This window comes from Grampus griseus, assembly GCF_964374135.1.
Source record: "Grampus griseus genome assembly, chromosome: 13".
In the NCBI taxonomy this organism is placed as follows: domain Eukaryota; kingdom Metazoa; phylum Chordata; class Mammalia; order Artiodactyla; family Delphinidae; genus Grampus; species Grampus griseus.
The window spans coordinates 62,327,098-62,354,024 of record NC_139007.1 but is presented as its reverse complement, the minus strand read 5'-3'; the positions used below and the strand labels follow the sequence as shown (position 1 = coordinate 62,354,024).

The window sequence follows — 26,927 nt, the reverse complement described above, 5'->3', positions numbered from 1 at the left end:
CATTTGGTAGTGTATATATGTCAATGCCACTCTCTCACTTCGTCCCAGCTTACCCATCCCCCTTCCCATGTCCATAAGTCCATTCTCTATGTCTGTGTCTTTACTCCTGTCCTGCCCCTAGGTTCATCAGAACCTTTTTTTTTTTTTTTTTTAGATTCCATATATATGTGTTAGCATACAGTATTTTTCTTTCTGACTTACTTCACTCTGTATGACAGACTCTAGGTCCATCCACCTCACTACAAATAACTCAATTTCGTTTCTTTTTATGGCTGAGCAATATTCCATTGTATATATGTGCCACAGCTTCTTCATCCATTCATCTGTCGATGGACACTTAGGTTGCTTCCATGTCCTGGCTATTGTAAATAGTGCCGCAATGAATACTGTGGTACATGACTCTTTTTGAATCATGGTTTTCTCAGGGTATATGCCCAGTAGTAGGACTGCTGGGTCTTATGGTAGTTCTGTTTTCAAATTTTTAAGGAACCTCCATACTGTTCTAAATAGTGGCTGTATCACTTTACATTCCCACCAACAGTACAAGAGGGTTCCCTTTTCTCCACACCCTCTCCAGCATTTATTGCTTGTAGATTTTTTGATGATGGCCATTCTGCCTGGTGTGAGGTGATACCTCATTGTAGTTTTGAGTTGCATTTCTCTAATGATTAGTGATGCTGTGCATCCTTTCATGTGTTTGCTGGCAATCTGTATATCTCCTTTGGAGAAATGTCTATTTTGGTACTCTGCCCATTTTTGGATTGGGTTGTTTGTTTTTGTGATATTGAGCTGCATGAGCTGCTTGTATGTTTTGCAGATTAATCCTTTGTCAGTTGCTTCATTTGCAAATATTTTCTCCCATTCTGAGGGCTGTCTTTTTGCCTTATTTATGGTTTCCTTTGCTGTGCAAAAGCTTTTAAGTTTCATTAAGTCCCATTTTTTTACTTTTGTTTTTATTTCCATTTCTCTAGGAGGTGGGTCAAAAAGGACCTTGCTGTGATTTACATCATAGAGTGTTCTGCCTATGTTTTCCTCTAAGTTTTATAGTGTCTGGCCTTACATTTAGGTCTTTAATCCATTTTGAGTTTATTTTTGTATATGGTGTTAGGGAGTGTACTAATTTCATTCTTTGACATGTGGCTGTTCAGTTTTCCCAGCACCTCTTATTGAAGAGGCTGTCTTTTCTCTATTGTATATTTGTGCCTCCTTTATCAAAGATACGGTGACCATATGTGTGGGGGTCTATCTCTGGTATTTCTATCCTGTTCCATTGATCTATATTTCTGTTTTTGTGCCAGTACCATACTGTCTTGATTACTGTAGCTTTGTAGTATAGTCTGAAGTCAGGGAGCCTGATTCCTCTAGCTCTGCTTTTCTTTCTCAAGATGACTTTGGCGGTTTGGGGTCTTTTGTGTTTCCATACAAACTGTGAAATTTTTTGTTCTAGTTCTGTGAAAAATGCCATTAGTAGTTTGATAGGGATTGCATTGAAACTGTAGATTGCTTTGGGTAGTAGAGTCATTTTCACGATGTTGATTCTTCCAATCCAAGAACATGGTATATCTCTCCATCCGTTTGTATCACCTTTAGTTTCCTTCATCAGTGTCTTATAGTTTTCTGCATACAGATCTTTTGTCTCCTTAGGAAGGTTTATTCCTAGGTGTTTTATTCTTTTTGTTGCAATGGTAAATGGGAGTGTTTCCTTAATTTCTCTTTGAGATTTTCCATCATCAGTGTATAGGAATGCAAGAGATTTCTGTGCATTAATTTTGTATCCTGCTACTTTACCAAATTCATTGATTAGCTCTAGTAGTTTTCTGGTAGCATCTTCAGGATTCTCTATGTATAGTATCATGTCATCTGCAAACAGTGACAGTTTTACTTCTTTTCCAATTCGGTTCTTTTTATTTCTATTTCTTCTCTGATTGCTGTGGCTAAAACTTCCAAAACTGTGTTGAATAATTGCGGTGACAGTGGGCAACTTTGTCTTGTTCCTGATCTTAGAGGAAATGGTTTCAGTTTTTCACCATTGAGAATGATGTTGGCTGTGGGTCTGTCATATATGGGCTCTATTATGTTGAGGTAGGTTCCCTCTATGCCTACTTTCTGGAGAGTTTTTATCATAAATTGGTGTTGAATTTTGTCAAAAGTTTCTTCTGCATCTAGTGAGATGATTACATGGTTTTTATCCTTCAATTTGTTAATATGGTGTATCAAATTGATTGATTTGCGTATATTGAAGAATCCTTGCATTCCTGGGATAAACCCCACTTGATCGTGGTGTATGATCCTTTTAATGTGCTGTTGGATTCTGTTTGCTAGTAGTTTGTTGAGGATTTTTGCATCTATGTTCATCAGTGATACTGGCCTGTGGTTTTCTTTTTTTGTGACATCTTTGTCTGGATTTGGCATCAGTGTGATGTGCCCTCGTAGAATGAGTTTGGGAGTGTTCCTCCCTCTGCTATATTTTGGAAGAGTTTGAGAAGGATAGGTGTCAGCGCTTCTCTAAATGTTTGATACAATTCGCCTCTGAAGCCATCTGTTCCTGGGCTTTTGTTTGTTGGAAGATTTTTAATCACAGTTTCAATTTCAGTGTTTGTGATTGGTCTGTTTATATTTTCTAGTTCTTCCTGATTCAGCCTCGGAAGGTTGTGCTTTTCTAAGAATTTGTCCATTTCTTCCAGGTTGTCCACCTATTAGCATATAGTTGCTTGTAGTAATCTCTCAAGACCCTTTGTATTTCTGCAGTGTCAGTTGTTACTTCTCCTTTTACATTTCTAATTCTGTTGATCTGAGTCTTCTCCCTTTTCTTCTTGATGAGTCTGGCTAATGGTTTATCAATTTTGTTTATCTTCTCAAAGAATCAGCTTTTAGTTTTATTGATCTTTGAAACTGTTCCCTTCATTCCTTTTTCATTTATTTCTACTCTGATCTTTATGATTTCTTTCGTTCTGCTAACTTTGGGGTTTTTTTGTTCTCCTTTCTCTAATTGCTTTTGGTGTAATGTTAGGTTGTTTATTTGAGATTTTTCTTGTTTCTTGAGGTAGGATTGCATTGCTATAAACTTCCCTCTTAGAACAGCTTTTGCTGCATCCCATAGGTTTGGGTCATTGTGTTTTCATTGTCATTTGTTTCTAGGTATTTTTTGATTTCCTCTGATTTCTTCAGTGATCTCTTGGTTATTTAGTAGCATATTGTTTTGCCTCCATGTGTTTGTATTTTTTACAGTTTCTTTCTGTAATTGGTATCTAGTCTTAAAGTGTTGTGGTTGGAAAATATACTTGATACAATTTCAATTTTCTTAAATTTTCCAAGGCTTGATTTGTAACCCAAGATATGATCTATCCTGGAGAATGTTCCATGAGCACTTGAGAAAAATGTGTATTCTGTTGTTTTCTGATAAATAAATATCAATTAAGTTCATCTTGTTTGATGTGTCATTTAATGTTTGTGTTTCCTTATTTATTTTCATTTTGGATGATCTGTCCATTGGTGAAAGTGGGGTGTTAAACTCCCCTACTTTTATTGTGTTACTGTCAGTTTCCCCTTTTATGGATGTTAGTATTTGCCTTATGTGTTGAGGTGCTCCTATGCTGGGTGCATAAATATTTACATTGTTATCTCTTCTTCTTGGATTGATCCCTTGATCATTATGTAGTGTCTTTCTTTGTCTCTTGTAACAGTCTTTATTTTAAAGTCTATTTTGTCTGATATGAGAATTGCTATTCCAGCTTTCTTTTGATTTCCATTTGCATGGAATATCTATTTCCATCCCCTCACTTTCAGTCTGTCTGTGTCCCTAGGTCTGAAGTGGATCTCTTGTAGACAGCATATATATGGATCTTGTTTGTGTATCCATTCAGCCAGCCTATGTCTTTTAGTTGGAGCATTTAATCCATTTACATTTAAGGTAATTATCAATATATATGTCCCTATGACCATTTTCTTAATTGTTTTGGGTTTGTTTTTGTAGATCTTTCCTTCTCATGTGTTTCCTGCCTAGAGAAGTTCCTTTAGCATTTGTTGTAAAGCTTGTTTGGTGGTGCTGAATTCTCTTAGCTTTTGCTTGTCTGTAAAGGTTTTAATTTCTCCGTTGAATCTGAATGAGATCCTTGCTGGGTAGAGTAATCTTGATTGTAGGTTTTTCCCTTTCACCACTTTAAATATGTCCTGCCACTCCCTTCTGGCTTGCAGAGTTTCTGCTGAAAGATCAGCTGTTAAGCTTATGGGGATTCCCTTGTATGTTATTTGTTGCTTTTCCTTTGCTGCTTTTAATATTTTTTCTTTGTATTTGTTTTTTGATACTTTGGTTAATATGTGTCATGGCATGTTTCTCCTTGGATTTATCCTGTATGGGACTCTCTGTGCTTGCTGGACTTGACTGAATATTTCCTTTCTCATATTAGGGAAGTTTTCAACTATAATCTCTTCAAATATTTTCTCAGTTCCTTTCTTTTTCTCTTATTCTTCTGGGACCCCTATAATTCAAATGTTGATGCACTTAATGTTGTCCCAGAAGTCTCTGAGACTGTCAATTCTTTTCATTCCTTTTTCTTTATTCTGCTCTACAGTAGTTATTTCCACTATTTTACCTTCCAGGTCACTTATCCGTTCTTCTGCCTCAGTTATTCTGCTATTGATTCCTTCTAGAGAATATTTAATTTTGTTTTCTGTGTTGTTCATCATTGTTTGTTTGCTCTTTTGTTCTTCTAGGTCCTTGTTAAAAGTTTCCTGTATTTTCTCCATTCTATTTCCAAGATTTTGGATCATCTTTACTCTCATTACTTTGAATTCTTTTTCAGGTAGACTGCCTATTTCCTCTTCATTTGTTTGGTCTGGTGGGTTTTTACCTTGCCCCTTCATCTGCTGCATATTTCTCTGTCTTCTCATTTTGTTTAACTTACTGTGTCTGTGGTCTCCTTTTCGCAGGTTGCAGGTTCACACAATGAGAAGTTCATGCACTGCAACGAACAGTAGCCCCTGCTCACCTCAACTAGAGAAGGCCTGCGTGCAGCAACGAAGACTCAATAATGAAGACCCAATGCAGCCAAAAACAAATAAATATTTTTTAAAAAGAAGAAAAGGGAGAAAAAAGAAAGAAAGAAAGAAAAAAATAAATTAAAAAATAATTATTAAAATAAAAATAATGAAAAAAAAGAGAGCAACCAAACCAATAAACAAATCCACCAATGATAACAAGTGCTAAAAACTATACTAAGATAAACATAAAAATCAAAAACAAATCAGTCACAGACAGCAAACCCCAAGTCTACAGTTGCTCCCAAAATCCACTGCCTCAATTTTGGGATGATTTGTTGTCTATTCAGGCATTCCACAGATGCTGGGTACATCAAGTTGATTGTGGGGATTTGACTCGCTGCTCCTGTGGTTGCCCAGAGAAATTTCCCTTTCTCTTCTTCGTTCGCACAGCTCCTGGGGTTCAACTTTGGTTTTGGCCCCGCCTCTGCATGTAGGTTGCCCTCAGGCATCTTTTGGGGAGTCTGAGGTCTTCTGCCAGCATTCAGTAGGTATTCTGTAGGAGCTGTTCCACATGTAGATGTATTTTTGATGTATTTGTGGGGAGGAAGGTGATCTCCACGTCTTACTCCTCCGCCATCTTGTAGGTTCCCCCTGCCTGACTTTGTCGCTATCAGATTTTACCTTTGGTCATGGTCAGTAAAAGAACAATTAAAAACAAAGATAATTTGGGGGCCTTAAATAATAATACAAATTAATAAAATTACATGCAATAGTAAGGTAAAGGAATTTTTTAAAATGTATCAGTAATTTACGGTTTTATTTATTAATACTTTTCTAAATTATACTCATTATTAATTCCTGTTTATTACAAATGCTACCAATTAGAGTTCCTAGCAGACATGCCTTCTCTGCTTCACTAGAAGAGAAGTATGTTTCAGTTCATTCTGAAGATGGATCTATTCTACACCACTAATTCCTTCCAGAGTTTGAGGCGAATACTTTGAAACTGTAGAATATAAGACCAAAGGGCATCCCTACACTAAGAAAATGATGTTAATGTCAAACTAATTCACATCCTTACAAGAATTTTAATTGAACTTGTACTAACAGTCTCTGTATTAGGGCTTTTCACCAATAGTAAAATTATAAAATGGTCAAATTATAACCATTATGCTTAACTGCAGTCATCTTGCAGATCTGATTCACTATCAACATGAAACTCATTAGCATTTCCATTAAAAGCATAAAAATGACTAACTCAAGTTATATATGCAGGCTAAAGGGTTAGTTAATTCAAACAAGTGTGTTAATATTGCTATCATTTACTTAATACACACCCAGCCTTATGGCTAGTTGTGCCACAGAAAGACTGAAAAAACTCAAAGAAGAAATTTAGGCTTGGAAAAGGAAATGTGACAAGGAAAAATATATTACTGGTCCCATCCCCAAAGACTTGATATTTCAGAAAAGATTTGGTTCAAATTATGGACTGAGAAACTACAACTTAGAAATTTTAAAAATAGTAGGAATAATTTTATCAGTGTACCTTTCTTCATTCTAGAAAATACTATTAATTTTAATCAGCAAACAAAACATTTTCTGAGTTAACTGAACCTCTACACACAGAAGTTATTATAATTCACTATTATCTTAGGATCTAAAAAAATTGCTTAATCTAAATGGGACATATTTGTCTGTTCACAATTTACCTGGAGGTTTCCACTTCTGAGGTTCTCCAACCTAGCCATACTTCAGAATTCAGGGACATTTGGTCATTTTTAAGTTTTAGAATTAAAAAACATAACAAATAGAAAGGATTTCTGCGATATTATATTTCCTGTGGAACCCACTCAACATGATTCAACATCTCAGGGCATTGATTTAGCTTATTAGCAAGAAAGGAGCAATTATCCTACCAATTGCCTATCTTCAGATGCTAGATAATGAAACAAGGAGACAATACAGGAAGTACTCTTCCCCTCCCCTGCTACTGTGCCTTCTCTCCTCCCCTAAATAACCACACTGTGCAAAAGACCTTCCATCCCTTTATCTCCCCTCAAATGAGACTTATACCTGGGTCAGCAAACATTTTCTGTAACGAGCCCAACTGTAAGTATTTTTGGCTTTGAGGGTCATTCAGTCTCTGTCATAACTACTCAACTCTGCCACTATAGCATGAAAACAGACATAGACAGACAATATATAAATGAATGGGCATGACCGTGTTCCAATAAAACTTTACCCAAACTGTCAGTGGGTCATTTGATTTGAGGGCAATAGTTTGCCAACTTGTGCTCTATTCTAAGCTTTCTTCTATTTAGTCTTTCCTGGGTGCTCTGATGTACTGCAATGGCTTTAGATCCCATTTATGAGCCAACGACACAATTTTTATTCATAAGGCCTGATTTCTCAGCTCCAAACTCCACGTGCTATTGACAACCCCACATGTGTATCCCACAGGCTCAACGTGCTCTAAAACTAACTCAAGATCTTCGTTTGCAAATGTATTTCTTATCTCAGTTATGACATTACCATCCATGAATTTGTCCTTGCCAAGAATCTAGGACTTATGCTTTATTCATCCCTCTCCCACCTCTTCCACATCTTATAAAACCATCTCGAAATACCACTCAAATCAGCCTACTTTATTCCATCCCTTCTGCCACTATCCTTATCCATGCCTTCATCTCTCTCTTAATTGTTTCTCTGCAACCACTCTGGCTCACCTCCAAACTATTCTCTACACAACAGCCAAAATGGGTTTTTAAAAATGCAAGCCTAATCATATAACTCCCAGGCTTAAACCTCTTCAATGTCTTCCCACTGTCCATAGGATAAAATCCAGAGTCTTGAATCCAGCCCACAAGGCATGATCTGGGCCCCTGCCTGTGATCCTGACCTCATTTTTGCTACCCTTTTCCTCTTAGGCAACAGTGCCTCTGGCCCTCTTTCAGTTTCTCAAACACATCAAGTTCTTAATTTTGAATATACTACTCTGCTTGGAATGTTCTCTCTTGCTATGCCATCTAAGGCCTCCCACTTTTCACTGAGCCAACTCCTTATTCATCCTAAATGAAAGTCAGAAACCTATCAAGCAAAAAATTGATAGTTTTGACTACCAAAAAGTTTCAATGCTTATACAGTAAAAATTAAAATATAATAAATAGGTTAAAGGACAGAAAAAAATTGGGAAAATATTTGTAACAGACGTAAGATACAGAGAACTAATTCCTAAATATAAAAAGAGCTCAGGGCTTCCCTGGTGGTGCAGTTGTTGAGAGTCCGTCTGCCGATGCAGGGGAGACATGGGTTCGTGCCCCAGTCCAGGAAGATCCCACATGCCGCGGAGCGGCTGGGCCCATGAGCCATGGTTGCTGAGCCTGCGCGTCCGGAGCCTGTGCTCCTCAACGGGAGAGGCCACAACAGTGAGGGGCCCGCGTTTCGCAAAAAAAAAAAAAGAGCTCATACATCAATACAGAAAAACAACAACAAACAGCTCTCAGTAGCAAAACAGGCCAAAGACATGAACAGGTGACTCACAAAAGAACAACTACTGCAGCCAGCTGACATACTGAATGTGTTCACTAGTCCAAGTAATCAAATACACAAATCAAAACAACAATTAGTTGTAATTTTTCATTCATGGAATTGGCAAACCTCTAACAGATGGAGGAGACACATCCATTCACCATTTCAAGGTCCAAACCTTAAAATAACTGTTGCCTTGACACTATCAGCATTCTCATTATCAGAATAAACTGACATCATCTAGACCGGGAAAGTTGTTATTGTTTTGTCTAATCTATAAGGTGTTGCTGCCCTGAAATAAACACATTGGAAAATAACAAGTGTCATATAGATTATATTTATGCATACATTTTCCCAAATGGTCTAACTGAATCATTCCTTACATTGGAATACCCTGAGCAGATACCAGTTTCTCCTTCCCGGTATGTGTCTTCTGAGGCAGATGAAAGTGACTCAAAAAGGCAGCCTTAGAAAAGAAACTCTGCCCTTGCTTACGCCAATTAAATTGCTCACCTTTGTTTTATTTCTACGCTTTTTACAGCTTTAATGGCACTCAATACATTATACAAATTATCTAAAAGAAAAGTGAAGCAATATATTTTAAGGTATCAGAGCTTTTAGGAAGGAAATAGTATCAGAAATCTTTCTTTAGACAAATGTTTATTGGTGGTATATCAAATAAAAGAAACCTGTTGTACCTCTTTTTCTACTTAGATTTGTTTTAATTTTATAAACTTAAATATATAATATAAATGCATATGTATAATTCATAATATATAATTGGGAGATGTTCTCTTCCATCAAGTGTATTTAAACCTATAGTCTAAGAACTCTTTCTGAATGGTGGTATGATTCACTCAATTCAGCTGTAATTACTAAGAAATCTCCACAATCAAAAATTGTTTTATAATAACAATGTTTTCAGTGGGGAAAATGAATTTGGGACAGGAGATTTTCTGACTCAAAATTGCAAAATTATTTTCCTGTACAATTTCAACAACAACAAAAGTTTTATACCTATAAGCATGTAAAACCTAACATCACTAAGCAAATTCAGCCTTTAAAGATATCTGACTTTTTCCTGAAGAATATTCCCCATTAATATTTTTAATTTTTTGAACATATATTCTGGAATGAGCATAAGAATTTTTATGGAGGAATACAAGCAAATGTTAACAGTAGTTCTATAGGAGGAGGGGAATGAGCACTTACTTTTACTTGGCATGTTTCTGTTTTGTCTGCATTTCTTTACTACGTATATGCTCAAACAGGAATTATCGAGATACCATTTCTGTTTTCTCTTCATAAATTTATTTTTTGAAAGTTATAAAAGAAGCAAGAAATAAAGAGCTGATATTATCTTGTCAATCACCACAAATATTTATGATTAATTAACACATTCTTATAACTGTTACTCAACCTTTGTTCTGATAAAGCAACCAAAAATAAAGCCATCTAAGCAAAGCAGCTCAGTAGCTAATAAAAGGAGCTAGACTGGTTCCCAACTTTGAAAGATTTATAACTGGTTATGATCTGCCTAAGACACACCATTAATCATTAATTAATCATTAATTAACCATACTTATTCATTAATAGTTGTGCTTATAAAATTCACAGTATGAAAAGTCATACTGTGGCAGATATTACAATATCACTGAGAATTAATATTCCATATCCTTAACCACATGAATATAACCTCTAAATGCCTTCCAACATACTGTTTCCCCACTGGGAATGATTCTACCTTCTAACCATGGGAAGAAGGGAGTGTTATTCTTGTTATCTCAGCTTCTACTCCCCATCACCTTATGGAAGGACCCTTCCACTGAACTTGCTCATGTAAAGTCAGGACAACAGAAGGGTGACAGGATAGACTGGCAGAAAGAAAAGGTAAGAGGAGGAAAGTACAAGAGCTGTGACGGCAGGGTTACAGGGTGTGAGAAGAAGGTAAATGGCCAGGGGAGACCCACTCCAGAGCAGCCAGGGGCGAGTGAAGATGAGGACAGCTATTTAAATGACCATTTGGCAGGTGGACCAAGCTGTTTTAAATGGCACTGCAGAGAAACTGTGCAATGTTTCTCTTCAAATTATATATAAAGTAGATTGTTCAGATTATACATGATTTAGGAATCGGCCAACAAACCAAATTTGTAAATCCTTATGCAAACAGTACAAAGTGTAATTTTAAATTTCTATAAAATGACTTTTCTCTACAAAAAACATAGAGACATATAAATGTAAGTATCCGCTTTATCTTAGAATTGCTGACATGAATCAAAAGTAAACAGTTAGGAAAAAAGATCATACCAAACATATTCTTGCTATGGCTTAGTGGCAATGAATTAAAGAGACTATCTCTAAAAAGAGGGTAAATATCAAGCAAAGGAGGTTGACTGTGTGCTAGACATCTTACATGTTTCCTTATTTCATGCTGACAACAACCCCGTAAGTTAGACATTCTTAGCCCCATATTACTGATGCGAAAACCCATCGCATCACCCTGACGCCCCACAATCGGCCACTGAAGAGAGTTTCCAAATTCAATCAAGTCTGATGCCAAAGCCCTCACTTTGTCCCTTACCTCTCACCTCACCAAAAAGGCACACGTTAAGTCAAAGGTTTAGAAGCAGGCCAGGCTAATTCTTACCTAGAGACTGAGAAAGAATGAAAGAGTCTCAAGAGTTCAAATAGGAATGCAGTCCCTTTTCTTCTCCAAATCTAAGGTACACAGTGCCACCTACTGGGGAAAGTGAGGCCGCCATTCCCTACAAATAACGCTTTTGGTAAATGAATTCTTTACCTGAGGCTGAAGCAAAGCAACCAGGGATGTGGGGCGACCAGATTGTGCTATAAATGACACTTTCATGGCCTCTAAAGGTGCACAGAGACTTTCCAACAGTTGGATCCCACTACAAACAAATGAACAGATCAATTACCTAACAGAGGCAAATTCATCATGCTTTATATTACCATATATGTATCTACATACACACACAATATACATATATATCTCAAGGATTTCTTTAAAGTCTTTTTTTTTTTTTTTTTTTTGCGGTACGCGGGCCTCTCACTGTTGTGGCCTCTCCTGCTGCGGAGCACAGGTTCCGACGCACAGGCTCAGTGGCCATGGCTCACGGGCCCAGCCGCTCCGCAGCATATGGGATCCTCCCGGACCAGGGCACGAACCAGTGTCCCCTGCATTGGCAGGCGGACTCTCAACCACTGCGCCACCAGGGAAGCCCAAAAGTCTATTTTTATATAAAGCAAGATGATATTTAAGGGGCCAAAATAATCAACACTGAGCTAATTATCAGTTTATAGCTAGAAGAACAGAAAATTTTAAATTCTAATAAATGCTTTAGTATATTTTTTGAAAAGAAAATTAACTGCCTAACTGAAAAGCAATAGAAGTATGTTCCAGAAAAGAAAAAACTTCAGTGGAAGCTTTGAGGAAGGGAATATTTGGTTTTAAATACAGTAATGTGGACATACCAGTTTGATAGTTTGATCCCACGAGCCAGACACCACAAGCTGTTCACATCTGGTTTGACTCCAATCAACACTGTACACCTAAAAACATTTTAAAGTGTCATTTAGAATGCAAAAGAGCATCAAGTTCAATATTACATTTATCTGTTTGTAACAGTGACAGCCAGTTAGAACAACTAATTCACTTCGTTGAAACGTCAAATAAAGTCCTGCAAATCTCAATATGGTGTCTGAGAAAGGGAAAGGTCATCTTGTCCGTTCCTCCAGCCTTACCCTTAACAGATAAGACTCCATTCTACTTTAGCAGGATCCTACAGAATATTTCCAAAACCTTCTTCACTAAAACAAATTATACATATTTTTAAACCTACCAACAAATCACTGTTTGCAGCACCCTGAAGAAATGTCAGAGCAGATTAGAAAGTTAGTCATCTAAAAAAGCTTGCCAGGTCAATGTTTATCAGAAAGCATTAAAATTCAATTAATATCCCTTTCTGGTCTTTCTTTGAAAAAGCTTATCGGAATGACGTGATACTTTCAGATCTCTTGGTAAACAGCTTTAGTTATCCAATGCTGCTCTCAGTAAACCACTTCAAATGAATTATATGAAAACTTATGGAAATACTTTTAATTCTGTTATTTGATATAACGGATTATATACAGATCACTACTGGAAGCTAAGTTCAACCAAATATGTGTATAATTAAACTTTACAAAAGTAGTCCTGCCATGGACCTGAGTATGCCATTAAATGTGATCAGCCAGCAGGTTATTTTGAATCTAAAAACTCTACCATATTTATGCAGAAAGCATGACTGTCTGGGGTTTGTTGTGGCTTAAGTATGGATTCCCTGTTCTCTGCTGCCTAGTGCTATGCCTAGCCATGTTGGAACCTGAGTTTAAAACAAAAAATAATTAGTAATACCGATTATGTCCTTACTTAAAACTTTGATATTTTGTTCATCGTAGATTTTTCTTACATTAATTTTGATTTTTTAAATACTGCATTAAGAGATTATTTATCTTGACTACTGAGCTTTTGGGGCCCCCTTAAATTATGTACTTAAATTATGTACTAAGGTGAGTGTTTCACCACCCAGTTCTGGCCCTGCTGCAGCCCATATTCTTGCACAAGAGAGAAAAGCAGCTGGAACACTAACGAAATCATGATCCAGCAACAGAGAGTAGCTCATAAAGTATACAGAAAGGTCAGCAAAATCCAAAGTGCTGCTGCAGCCATCTGTCAGTTATGGATGGAAAAAGGCAGGCTCGGAAGCAATCAGGGAAGAGCTTGAGACCTAAAGAGGTTGATTTTACCCTCTAGGCCAGGGCTCAGCAAGTTTCTTCTGTAAAGGGCCATATAAATATTTTAGGCCTTAAATATTTATATAATAACTGTATTAATATATTTATTATATTCATAATAAATATACTATGGGCCATTTGGTCTCTGTCACAACTACTAAACTCAGCCTTGTAGAGCACAAAGTAGCCACAGATGATACTTAATAAACGGGCATGGCTGTGTTCCAATAAAACTTTACAAATCAGAGAGTGGGCTGGATTTGGCTTTGGCCCACGAGTACTAACTGGCCAACCCCTGCTCCAAGCTGATGTGAACAGTCAAAAATAACCACAATAGGAAATCTTTATTGAGCACCTACTGTTTGCCAGATGTTGTCATAAGCACTTTACATATTTTGTCTCATTTCATCTTCACTTCTGTGCAGTAGATACCGTGCCAAGGCCCAAAGAGGTTAAGTAACTTGTCCAAATTCCCACAGCTGGTAAGCTGCAGAGCTGAAGTCTGAACCTGGGCAGCCTAATCGCAGAGTCCACCTTAATCATGATGCTAGGCTGTCTCTACAATATGTTGCATGACGGCGCTTTAAAATGGAACTTTTCAGTGACCTTGCACTGTGATATTAAGGAAATAAAACCCTGCCCTTGTTGGTATCACCCTTCACTGGAGCTCCATTTGGGTCCAGACTGATTGCATTTTGTTTTCATGAATTATCCATACCCATATTAAAGCCCCTACCTATCTATCTACTTGGTGAACCCCCGCTCATCTGTCAAGACTCAGCCCCTTTAAATCTTCTGTGAAGTAAGCCTCCCTGATGAACCCCTCAGGCATCGAGGAGTCAGATGCTGCCTTCTGTGCACTCCGACAGCATCTTACACCTACTCCTAGTTCAGCATTCACCATGCTTCACTCAGTTTAGTGTTAAATAACTGCCACACCTGCTATATTCTGGAAGAACCATCATAAACAGAACCATCTTGTTCATGCTCATTGCAATGTAACAGGCACTCAAGAAACTGAGTTAAAATGATTTAACCAACCAAATTTATCTCCACAACCTGTGCTGTTGCTAAGTAGTTATAAAGAGCTACTGTTTTCATTTTAGAGGATAACTGAACAAATACAATTAAAAGATAACATCATTAGCTCAGACTCCTCTACCTCTACACACTTCCAACATGACAGAGGACTTGAAACCTGACAACTTCTCACCTTTTAAAACTGCAAGAGCCTCCGCGGGCTCAGAGAGAACCCAGCCCCAGTGAGAACAAGAGACACGACGTAAGAAAACTATGCTGATACCAGGGCTGCTGCCAGCTCTTCTATGTGACTCATAACAAAGTGGCAAGCACCAGGGTCTAGGACAAAATCAAGCATAGGACATACATGGTGAGGTTAAAAATGGGATAAAAAAGAAGGAAATAAAGGTGACTCAATCAACATATACTTTTTGTTTGCTTGTTTTACTGTGTTTAATATACTAGGACATGGGAAAGAAACTAACAGTATAAGCCAGGATATTGTGTTTAAAACACAAAAACGAAAACTGTAGACCATAAATACAAAAGCTGGAGGGTTGCAAAATTCAGCTTGATGCCCAGAAGAGAGGTATCCTAGCAGGGCCCTGAGGGCTGGCTAAAATGTCAATACCAGAAAGCAGAGGTGAAAATAGTGACCAGAAACTCCCCCAAAGACATAAACGGGGACATAAAGCACCCTAGGGATTACAGGACTAGTGAACGACTGCAAGATAACACCAAGGTTTTGTGCCTCAGAACTGTCAGTGACGGTGGCATTAACAAAGCTGGACGACTGGAGGAAGGGAGATAATGTGTAATTTTAGACACGGTGAGTTTGCGGTGACAGCCTGACAGTCAAGTGGAAATGTCTAGGAAGAACAGGGTTTGGGCATTAACCTCAAGCCCTGAAAAAAGTTTACAACCAGAGAGATGTTTGGGAGACAGCTGAAAAAGGATGACTAGATTCCATTATCCCAATCTCAAGTCACATAACTATTCAATACATATTTATTAAGCACTTACTATGAACAAGGCATGTGGAAGGGAGAGTATAGTGTTAGACAAGACAGATAAAGCCCCAGCCTTCATGGGTCTTATACTTTAGCAAGGGAAGATAGGCTGTAAGTATAAATACACAATTTCAGGTTGTGATTTTTTAAAAACTACTAAGAAAAATAATGTAAAGTAAGAAGACTAGAAAATAATAACAAGGGCGGGAGACTAGAAAGTACATCTCACATTAGTCTACTCTTACATCTTTTCCCTATTCCCAATTCCCCCCTCCACTCCCACTCAAATAGTGGACACGGGAAATATAAAAAGAAGAGAGATATGCAGCTATGCTTTAAAAGCAGGGTCCTCTAAAGGCCTATCTTAATGAAATTACTCTTGGTAGAAAGAAAATTGAAGAAAATTAATTGGGAAACTACACAAAGAAAAACGAAAAACACTGAAGAATATTTTGTGCTGCTTTATGAAATCTGAACTTCATCAGAACCACAGTTTGAGGAGGACAAATTTTATTACTGAGTCCAATTCCCAAAGAGCTCATTTTTAATCTACTGTACAGTGTTGCCCTTTTTAAGTTGGTCTATTTAATTAAAAATCATCAAATAAAAACTGTGTCCAGAATGTTCATACTTATCTGTATCAATACAAAGGAAAGGGACACTGACTTTTAATTACTGAGCGATTAGAAAGGGCTACAGGGCTTCCCTGGTGGAGCAGTGGTTGGGAGTCCGCCTGCCGATGCAGAGGACGCGGGTTCGTGCCCCGGTCCGGGAGGATCCCACATGCCGTGGAGCGGCTGGGCCCGTGGGCCATGGCCGTCGGGCCTGTGCGTCCGGAGCCTGTGCTCTGCAACGGGAGAGGCCGCAACAGTGAGAGGCCCGCGTACCACAAAAAAAAAAAAAAAAGAAAAAAAAAGAAAGGGCTACATATTTCTTTTAATGTGAAACTTAAATTTTTTTTCATTATAGATATTTTAAAATGCACATAAGAGTAGAGAGAATAGCATAATAAATCCCTAGGTATCCATCACATACCTTCCATAATTATCAATATTTTACCCATCCTGTTTCATCTGTTCCATTACTTACTGGAGTATTTTAACATCAGACCATTTCACTCACAAATACTTCAGGAGAAAGAATGTCTTCACCTTTTACATGAGCACAAGGCCATTTTCACATCTTAGATTAACAACAGTTCCTAACATTGTCTAATACTCAGTCCATATTCATATTTCCCTGACTGTCTCAGAAACGTCCTTTTATAGTTGGTTTATCTGAATAAGATCCAAACAAAATCCATATTTTATACTTAGCTGTTATGTCTCTTAAGTTATTTCTAATCTAGGAAAGTTCCCTTTCCCACCTTGCTTCAGGTCCCCCTACCCCACCAATGACATTTACTTGTTGAAGAAACAAAGTTATTGGTCCTATGGAATGTTCTAAATACATTCTGGATTTGGCTAATTGTTTCCTCATGGTGGTGTTCAACTTTTTCCTCTACCCTTCCTATTTTCTTTAAATTGGAAGTTAGATCTAGAGGTTTGATTTGATTCAGTTCAATCTTTTTTTTAGCTTTCTATTGTATTAGGAGGTGTGTAATTTCTGGTTGATCCACTTTTAGTGATCCTAAGATTGTCCATAAGGTGGATCACTTGTAAATTAATGGTTTTAGCATCCACAGATAACCCTTGCCTAGGGTCATTATTTCATTAGGGGCTACTAAATGGTGATTTTCTAATTCTATTATCCCTTCTACATTTACTAGGTAGAATTCTATTACAAGAAAATTTCTGCACCAACGATTTGATTACCCCACAGTGAAATTCATACAGGAAAAGCAGGATAAATGCCTTGATTCTTTACCTTTATTTATAAATTCATGATCAAAAACTTTAAATGGATCAAATATCTTTTAAAATTTTTCAGCAAACTGATAAGCCTCACTATTTGACAACGAAGACAAATTTTAACTATTTTAAAAAACTGTAATAACAACACTGAGAATTAGATGCTGAAATGAATATTAAACTGAGTCTGTCATCTTTAAAGTCACTTTTAACTCACTCTCAACAGCACAGTGCTATAAGCCATGAAGTCAGAAACAAAATTCTCAATTACTCTCTTTTTTCTCCTTCTTGCTGAACTTTTTAAAATTTTCTTATTCTTCCATTCTTATTATATATTCAGCAGCAGGCTAAGCTGAAGGCATTTTATGGGGCTCAAAAGACATAATGGCCTCTGCAGTTAAATAATACAGAGAAGAATCCGATTCCTGCTTTGATGCTAAGTTTAGAAGCCATGCAAAGGGAAACTTTCCATGTTTTTCTTTCTTTCATTTCACCAGGACCTTTATTCCTTAAGGCCTAAAATATATCTAGGTCTTGGAATTTTCCTTTTTGCTTCAGTAAGTACTTGTCTGACTATCTGAAAACTGACTGTTGGACTTCATTCAACACTATTTGTTGAATATTCAACAAATATTTATTAGCTCCTCAAAACTCTATTTGACCTTAAATCAATCCTTTTAAGTGTTTCTGCATATTTGGAATAAGAGACAAACTTTAAATAAATGCTGTATTTCTCTTTAATGAAAAATGCCAAATATTTGGTATAATAATACTGAGCTTTAGATTGATCACCAGAAATTCTTTAACAATCTCATGGAGGGCAACCTTTCTGAGGGTCCTACAGTTCTCTACTCGTCATCCGCCTTGGTGTGGTTCGACTTTTACTAACAATCGTGAGAAAGACAAGAAGTAATATTGTGGCACATAGTGATGGGGACTCCCCAACCACCAATCTCCCTTTCTCCTTGCTCAAAGAACCCCAGTTTTGCCCTTCAGGAAAAGCTCTGTCCTTTCCTCATCCCGGGGTGAATCTTACTTAGATGAAAGTACGAGTGGTGACTTGTTTCCCTCACAAGTGACAGAGTTACGACTGGGCATGTGATGAGATGATAACTGGAATTCTATGGAGCGTTAGAAGAAAGAAACCCACCGAGGAGAGCAGAGCGGAAAGGCAGGAGAAACCCGGGTATCTGATGACATTGCCAAGCCTAAATTAAACAAACCTGGACCCATTCCCAGCTCCATATCCTTGGTTATGTGAAATAAAAAACTCAGATCGTTGAAAGCACTTTTAGTTTGGTTTTCTCTTATGGTAACAGCCAAGGCATCTAACTGATACAAAATGCTTATCGAAAATTGCATTTGAGGGCTTCCCTGGTGGCGCAGTGGTTGAGAGTCCGCCTGCCGATGCAGGGGACACGGGTTCGTGTCCCGGTCCGGGAAGATCCCACATGCCGCAGAGCGGCTGGGCCCGTGAGCCATGGCCGTTGAGCCTGCGCGTCTGGAGCCTGTGCTCCGCAACGGGAGAGGCCACAACAGTGAGAGGCCCACATACCGCAAAAAAAAAAAAAAAAAAAAAAAAAAAAAATTGCATTTGACAAGAAAATGAGGAAGGACAACCTAGAACAACAGTCTGAAAAAACAAACAATAAAATAAGTCTTCAGTTCAAAAAACCAGTTACATAATTATAGAATGATGTAAACCACTGGTTTAACAATAGTACAAAGATCTTTACAAGTGGACTGAAAGTAACCCAGCACTACAACGTGGCTAAGGAGAATGCACAGCCATGTTAGGTAATATCATCAGAAACAGAGGCTCAAGATCATGGTGGCGAAGTCATATAAAGCTCAGCACTAATAAACACATTTCTGGAATAAATCAGGTTTTACAACATTAAAAGCAACACTGTAAAACAAGAGATCACCCAAAGGAGTTTACCAGGAGGGTGAAAGATATAGAGACCGTGTAACCTGAGGACAGGTCGAAAGAACTACAAAGGTACAGTCTGGAAGAGGGAAGACTTACGGGGGCATGACAGCGATTTTCAAGGGGTCTCCTGGAAAAGAGGGACTGCACTTGGTCTCGCCATGTCAGAGAAGGGAAGTTGAAGCAACGGTTCGTTGATATTGAAGGTAGATTTAGGCCTAAGAGAGCAATTATCTAACCAATAGAGCAATCAAAAAGTCAAATAAGTTATCACATGAGATAGTGAAATTCACTTTCACTGAGCTGAAGTAAAGACTGCGTGACCATCACACGGAACATTCTCGAACAGTATTTTCCAGAGTAGTAGCAGTACAAACACCATTGGTTATACGAGAGATGATTTTAACTGGTACATACATTTTATTTTATTCGTTATAAATTTATTTTACCATACATGAAATAAATGTACATACTAAGCTATCAATTCCATGGTTTCATGAATATGTGCTGTTTTAGAATAAGTGAAATAACTATGTAAAGTTCATTTAAAGGAAAACATTAAATCAGTATCTACCATTTAATAAAACTGGATATATTATTTCACGATTTGTTAGCTACAGCCCTAGAATTTATATAGATAAGCAATACAAGGCCCAAAGATTTAAGAAAAAGAAAGAAAACTTTTGAGAGGAAAAATATTTTTAAAAAAGAAAGAAAAGAGAAAAAAAAAAGAAAGAAAAACATTAAGTTAATCATAATCTAAGTGGTATAAGAAAATGGCAAAAATCATGAAGGTACCAAAATGTCTGAATTTTGGACATGCTGCTTTGTGGGGATTTTTGCACTGAACATGCTGAAACTAAAGTTCCTCCTTTACCAAAGTTGTCTTGGTATTCAGTGGTTCTATGAAAACACGATCATTTATAACTACATTTATTCAAAGAGCCTCCTTTACAATGAAATGGAGGAACTAAAATTTTCTATTATTTTCAGTGAGATCTTAGAGATATTCATTTTTAATAGCTAGAACTATAAAAATGATGTCTACAATCTTCACATAACCTATTATGTGTCTATTATTACAAGAGACTAACATTCTTGCACCTAATAAGCATTTACTGAGGTCTTTCCATGAGCCAGGCACAAATTTGAAAGTAAATTTGCAAGTTTTCATTTGAAGCATCTATTGCTACCTTGAGAAAATTCTTAAAACATTTAAGGTAAAACACCAAAAGAGAATGTCTTTACCATCATGTTCATGAAAAGTATATATGTATTTTAATATGACTGAAGGCCAAACTATTCTCTATGCTACCCATACACACACACAATATCTAGCACATGTAAGAGATTTAGTTTTTAAACTTCTTCGGTAAGCTCTGCCTTATAGTCAGTATTTCAAGCTCTTGCTTCCATATATTCTGAAAATCCTTAGGAATCATAGTGAAGTCCTAAAGGCAATCTTACGATGTCTCTGTGAAAAGTCCACCTACCTCTATCTTAAGGCAGCGTATGGAGGCATATCCTTCCTTACAGCGTAAAGAAAGCGATGCGCCTCTGGAGGAACTGGCGCCACGGTATACTTCCTGCCGGAGGCGTTTTTACTGACTAATGAGAAGCCTGACCTTTTCTTCTTTTCCAGCTCCTTAGGCTAAAAGGTACTTTATGTTTGAATAATCAAATAACAAGTGACATCTAACATGTACACATGTACAAGAAACACTAAAGCTTAAACTTCTTGTCCCCTGAAGACATCTCCCCATGTTTCCACCCCCAAATGGATTTCAACCAAAGAAAAACAATCAGCCCAGAAAGATTCCCTTCCTACCTCCTGAGTGTGTTCCTTGTAGACCTGCAGTGGCCCTGTGGCTCTGGCAGTGTCCCAGAGCTGTAACGAGCCATCACCACTACAGGTGACCAGGATATGCTCATTATTCTCACTCCAGGTCACGTCAAACAAACCATCGTTCCAGTCAAAGCTACACCAGGAAAATTAAAACAAAAAAATCTAGTTATATAGGCAGCTGAACATAAAATAACAATCATTGCTTTTTTTTTTTTTTTACAGTTTATCACCTATTTTAACTCACATTATCTCACATGGGCTTCACAAATATGGGAGATTCGTAGAGCAGCCACTTGCCAGATTCAGAAACAACTTCAGAGAGCTTAAAAGAACAGCCCAGTCACACAGCCAGAAAACTGCACAGCTAGGTTAAAATCAGGGCTCCCAACTAGAAATACGGCACCATTTACATGAGGACATGCTGCCACACCTGGGTGCTCACTGCTTTCTGTGTTTCATAGGAGGGAAGAACAAGCACTTGAAAGTACTAATTTAGATCAATAATTTCAGTGTTTCCCATAAATCTTTCACCTGAGCTATCAGCAGATAGTTATTTTCTGATGAAATTTCCTTTCCTTTCTCTACCCTTGACTAACTCTGATGGAGACGTTAATGAGTCTAACAGTCACACAGACAAGACAGGCATGGAAAGAAGAAAGGGAAAGAAGCGATAATCCACAAAATGGATAATTAGCTCCTGAATAAGTAAAGCTAAAGTACATTAGGAAGAAAGCAAAGATAGGAATGTCAACAGTATACCAACTAGCTCACATTTTTTTAAGTTTTACAATGTATAAGTGAATACTAAGAGACAAGAGCTTTAGAAGAAAAGTGACATAATCACAAGTTCATGGCAAAAATAAGCTCTATACTATGCAAATCCTGAAGGTTCTTTTATACGGCAAATTAAAACATCTTATTGATCACAAAGATTCAAAACTAATTCTATTAAGGTCTTAAAAGCAACAGAGAACACATATAAGTTTAATAGTTAGAGTCATCTTACCTTCTGAAAAGCCTAAGCCCAGATTCATTTTGATCCAGTATTAGCAGGGTTCCACAGCCTAGGGAGAAAAATGCTGAGGTCATGCTGTTGAACCCGCTGGGGGACCATGTCAAGGCAAAGAGGTATCAAGTACTGAGTACCTAATTTTACAGTCACAAATTTCAAGTTACTTGAGGCCATGTATACAAAATGATCAGGACCGTGCTCTCCATTTCTGTCTCTCTCTCTACATTGTGCTTAGTTAAATATTAAGCTTACCATCTCACCTATGCTTGGAATCCAGACACAGCTCTAACAGGGGAGAGATATTTAAGTGCATACTCTATGGCCAGGCAGGATGACAGGCACACAAACCTTCCAAACAGGTGTTATCATCCCTATTTACAGGTGAGAAACCTCAGGCTAACAGACCCCAGGGATTGTGTATCTTCTACATCACACTGCCTTCACAATAAATCTACAATACCTTCTGGGACTTCCCTGGTGGCACACTGGTTAAGAATCTCCCTGCCAATGCAGGGGACATTGGTTCAATCCCTGGTCCAGGAAGATCCCACATGCCACGGAACAACTAAGCCCACACACCACAACTACTGAGCCTGTGCTCTAGAGCCGGCAAGCCACAACTACCCAGCCCGTGCACCTAGAGCCCACGCTCCACAAGAGAAGCCACCGCAATGAGAAGCCTGTGCACCGCAACAAAGAGTAGCCCCCTCTTGGTGCAACTAAAGAAAGCCCGCGCACAGCAACGAAGACCCAATGCAGCCAAAAATAAATAAATAAATAAATTTATTTTTTAAAAAATAAATAAAATAAATAAAGAGTACTGGTTCCATACTTTAAAAATAAAATAAAATAAATTCAGCATGGAATTTTAAAACAAAATGCCTACTGGAACTCACCACGTACTTGGTGGTAAAATGCTGAACACAACATATCATTATCTACCAAAGAGGAATTATTTTACTAAAGGATCAGCATATTTTAAAAGTTATATTTGTTATTGGGTTGAAGGAAAGAAAACTATTAAATATGACTGACTTAAAAAAACGTATCAATTCCTCTTAAGGAGTTTTTTTTAAGGATCTAATTTAAAATATCATTACAAACTCACGAGTCTTCAACCTAAATGGTAGGCAAGTATCGTAAACCTGAATTTGCAACCACTAAAAGCTAATGGTGAAAATATTAAGGCAAATATTTCTCTCCCTCTCCGTTTTAGAAATCACTAAATCACTGTAGGACCCAACAAAAAATACTGTCGAGAGCTGACATCATGCAATGAATTTTTTCATAGACCTTCAGTGCGTATACAACAGCTACGAGATGAATTAAAAGAAAGCCCGTAAGTCAAGAATAGAACCCCGCCTTTCAACCTAGTCCAGGACCAGAGACCATTAACCTGAACCTCTTAACTGCCTGCAAATGTTTGTATTCCTCCGGAGACAAGAAAAAGCGAGAAAAGAACGTGAACAATTTCGTGTTGGCACTTGCGGGGAAACTCCTGGCGTCTGCTCAGGAGCATCCTTAAGACGCACAGCCGGAATGCTGCCTGTGGGGAATGTGGTCCAATTAGTGGGTACTGGGGTGACCCTGCAGACCGTCTTCCAAGAGCTGTTGGTCCCGTCGGACCGGTAGAAGGGGCCCCACAGGTTCAGCCCGCTCTCCGCAGGGCCACGTGTACCTGGAGGGGTGTGTGTCACTAGGAGCGATGGTGTCGGTGCGCTCTAAGGCATAAGAACTAGGGGCACTAGGCATCTTCCACACGCTACTTCCGCACTGTAACTGGAAAAGATGATGGACTCGACTCTCAACCAACTCCCCACCCTGGACAAAGGCGGTCAGGGAGCCAGGCATTCCTCCTCTGCTTCCCCTGGTGTTCTTTTCTGGCGCCGTCTACTGTCGGAAGTGCTTTTGGACCACCAGAGGGAGCTGGAACTCAGCTGGAACCCGCCCCCGCCCCGGCGGCTCAGCGCGGCCCGGCCTCACCCGCGATGCCGTAGTGCTGCGCGGTGGCGCAGGCCAGGCGGCCCGGCAAGTACGGGGAAAACTCGGCTGCATAGCCGTGGCGGCCGGTCACCCGCAGCGTCCGCACCGCTCCGCCACGCGCCGCGCTCATCCCGCCCGCCGCCTGCGTGCCTGGCCGCCCCAACCGCCGAAGCCCTTCCGAGTTGGAGGCGACCGGTCCGGACTCGCTAAGAGAATTAGAGATCCTAGAAGCTGAGACGGAAGTGAGGACACTGGGTGCCCTGAATGCTAGGTTTCGATTGGTCCGCAAAGGAAAGGGAATTGACTCTGACGGAGGCCATTTTTGTCTTGGGCAAAACAGATGCTTGGCGCCCGCTGTGACGAAGTAGACGTGAGGGCAGTATTTCTGAGAGTTAGGTGGTGATTCTGACACCTTCTGTTTTTACATATCAGCCTCCACTGCGGGCTATCTGGTTTTTATTAATTTATTGACCTTTTGAAAGACTGGCATCAGGAAATGTGGCTGATGATTACAAAATGAGACAAGTTACAGCAAAGTCTGAAACCGTGCTGCGAGTCCAGAAGGCAATTGAGCGCCGTGTTGCCCGAGGTAAATTAAAGCAAAGTTAAATCAGCGGTAGTCAAGCTAAGGCAAAAAAACATCGTAAGAAACTAACTTAAAATTTTTAAAAAATTCTTCCTATATTTATTGTATAGTAGTAAGTGCTCAGATGCCAGAGATGAAAACGAAGGCTCCTTCATCCATTCAAATATTTACCAGGCATATACCATGTAGAGGGTGGCCATATATTGCTTATCTGCTAAACAAGACCCTTCTGAGAATAAGAGAGAGTGCAGTTAATAATTAAGCCAGGTCAACAGGTACAAACCTAGTCATATGGCCACTTTATACACAAAGGACGGTGCTAGGCACTGGGGATTCAAATGCAATAAGATATAGTTTGTGTCATCAGTTAAGTGTAATCAAAAAACTGTAGATGCTATGAGAAATATACAGGGGCTATTTTTAAAAGGAATTGTCAGTGCTGGAAGATGGGGGATGGGAGAAAAACCTTCAGAAAACAAGTAATGTTTGTGTAAATGATGATAAGGTTTTCTTTAAATAGACAAGGAGGTGGAGGTCATTATAGGAGCAGGAATAACAGGAGACCTAAAACAGCATGACCCATAGGAGATTGTGGCTGCCAGGTATCAGCCTGCCCAGATGAAAGGGGTATGGTGAAGAGTATTGGACGGAGAGACTAGAATATTGTATTGGTTCATGAAGAGTCTTGTGTGCAATACCAAGGGAATTTGACTTCTACTGTAACGTAAACAATGGGGAACCATCAAAGTTTTCTAATGTGAGAAATTAGATGACCAAGTTTTCATTTTAAAAGATCTTCTGGCAACACAAACTGGAAAACAGATTGGAAATGGGGAGGCCAGTTAAGACTTTAGCAATAGTTCAAGCAAAAGATAAGAATTTAAACAAAGATTATGGTAATGGGGGTGAAAAGAGTCATGCTCTACAGTATTGTGAGATTTACGCCTAGGAGGCCAGCCAGTTTCTCACAGTAAATATCGGGAAAAAACCACTTTGTGCATCCTGCAGGGGGAAGAGAAAAGGAACCATTTTGAAATAAGCCAGCGCATTCGGTTCTTCTTAACAAGGCCTGGTCTCAGGGAAAACTAGTTAACGAGAGCCTAACCTAGTAGTATATTTTCAGAGCCTAACTAACCTGAAAGTTCCCTTGTGCCCGTTTTCAATCAAACCCACGCCTACCCCCTGATCCACCAGTGACCTGTTTTTTCCTGTTAAGGACTGCCTGAAATTCCAGTACTAGAAATGTACTTTGTTGTTGTTTTTATTTATTTATTTATTTATTTATTTATTTATTTAAATTTTGGCTGTGTTGGGTCTTCGCTGCTGCGTGTGGGCTCTCTCCAGTTGCGGCGAGCGGGGGCCACTCCTCGCCGCGGTGCACGGGCCGCTCACCGCAGCGGCCCCTCCCGTTGCAGGGCACAGGCTCCAGGCGCACGGGCCTCAGCAGTTGCGTCACTCAGGCTCAGCAGCTATGGCACGCGGGCTCCAGAGCGCAGGCTCAGCAGCTGTGGCGCATGGGGCTCAGTTGCTCCGCAGCATGCGGGATCTTCCCAGACCAGGTATTGAACCCGTGTCCCCTGCATTGGCAGGCAGACCCCCAACCACTGTGCCACCAGGGAAGCCCTTCCCGTGAGTTTTTTGATTGATTACTTGAAGACTCCTCTTTTAAAGGCAAGTAGGCTATAGGACAAAGAATACTGAGGTTCAATCTCAATTTGCCCTTTACTTTTCAGTAATATACTTTCCCTAGATTCTTGTTTCTTCCTATGTAAAAGGGAAAGGTTTCAACTGAATCAATCGTTTCTAGCCAGGAGGTCTTTAAAACTATAACAGGATTAGATAAACTAATCTAAATATTTCAAAAGCCAAACAGGAATTACACATTTATAATTCTGCATCAAAGGCCAGCCTGAAATTGTACTTTTCTTTGTTTTTAGGCTGAGATTATGTGAATGCAGTGTGGTTACACTCATTCTCTAATGTTGATATTAACTTCTGATTGATTGCTTATGAAATCGTAATGTTTCTAGAGCTCACGAAGGAAAAAACTTTGAAAAGGTTTATAGATATTGAACAGGTTGATCTCTAAGGTTCTGTGCAGCCAAGAGGATTGAGGAATGTAGTTGCTGCCTGTCATGCACACCTTATTGGGATAATTGAAAACTATGAATGGTAGTTAGATAAAAACTATTGTATCCATTTGTGTCCCAAATTTGATGACTGTACTGTAGCTACATAAGAGAATGCCCTTATTCTTAGGAAATACTTAGGAAGTAATACGAGGTAAAGGGAATTATAAAAGGATAACTCTTCAAATGGTGCAGAAAAAATAAATAATATAAACAGGCACAGTAGAGAGAAAGATAAAAACAAGTGTGGTTTAAAATG

General features: G+C 38.8%; 1 protein-coding gene across 1 annotated transcript in view; it reads right to left on the bottom strand.

The window, feature by feature from the left end:
* PEX7 (peroxisomal biogenesis factor 7) overlaps positions 1-24,153 on the bottom strand; it is an 86,924-nt gene extending 62,771 nt beyond the window's left edge. The window contains exons 1-5 of the mRNA XM_082668897.1: positions 23,954-24,153; positions 21,965-22,022; positions 20,941-21,091; positions 12,001-12,078; positions 11,309-11,417 (exon numbers count right to left, since the gene is read on the bottom strand). Coding sequence (XP_082525023.1) covers positions 11,309-11,417; positions 12,001-12,078; positions 20,941-21,091; positions 21,965-22,022; positions 23,954-24,083 — 526 coding nt within the window. The 5' untranslated portion in view covers positions 24,084-24,153. The remainder of the gene's footprint in view (positions 1-11,308; positions 11,418-12,000; positions 12,079-20,940; positions 21,092-21,964; positions 22,023-23,953) is intronic.
* Positions 24,154-26,927: the final 2,774 nt, after the last annotated feature.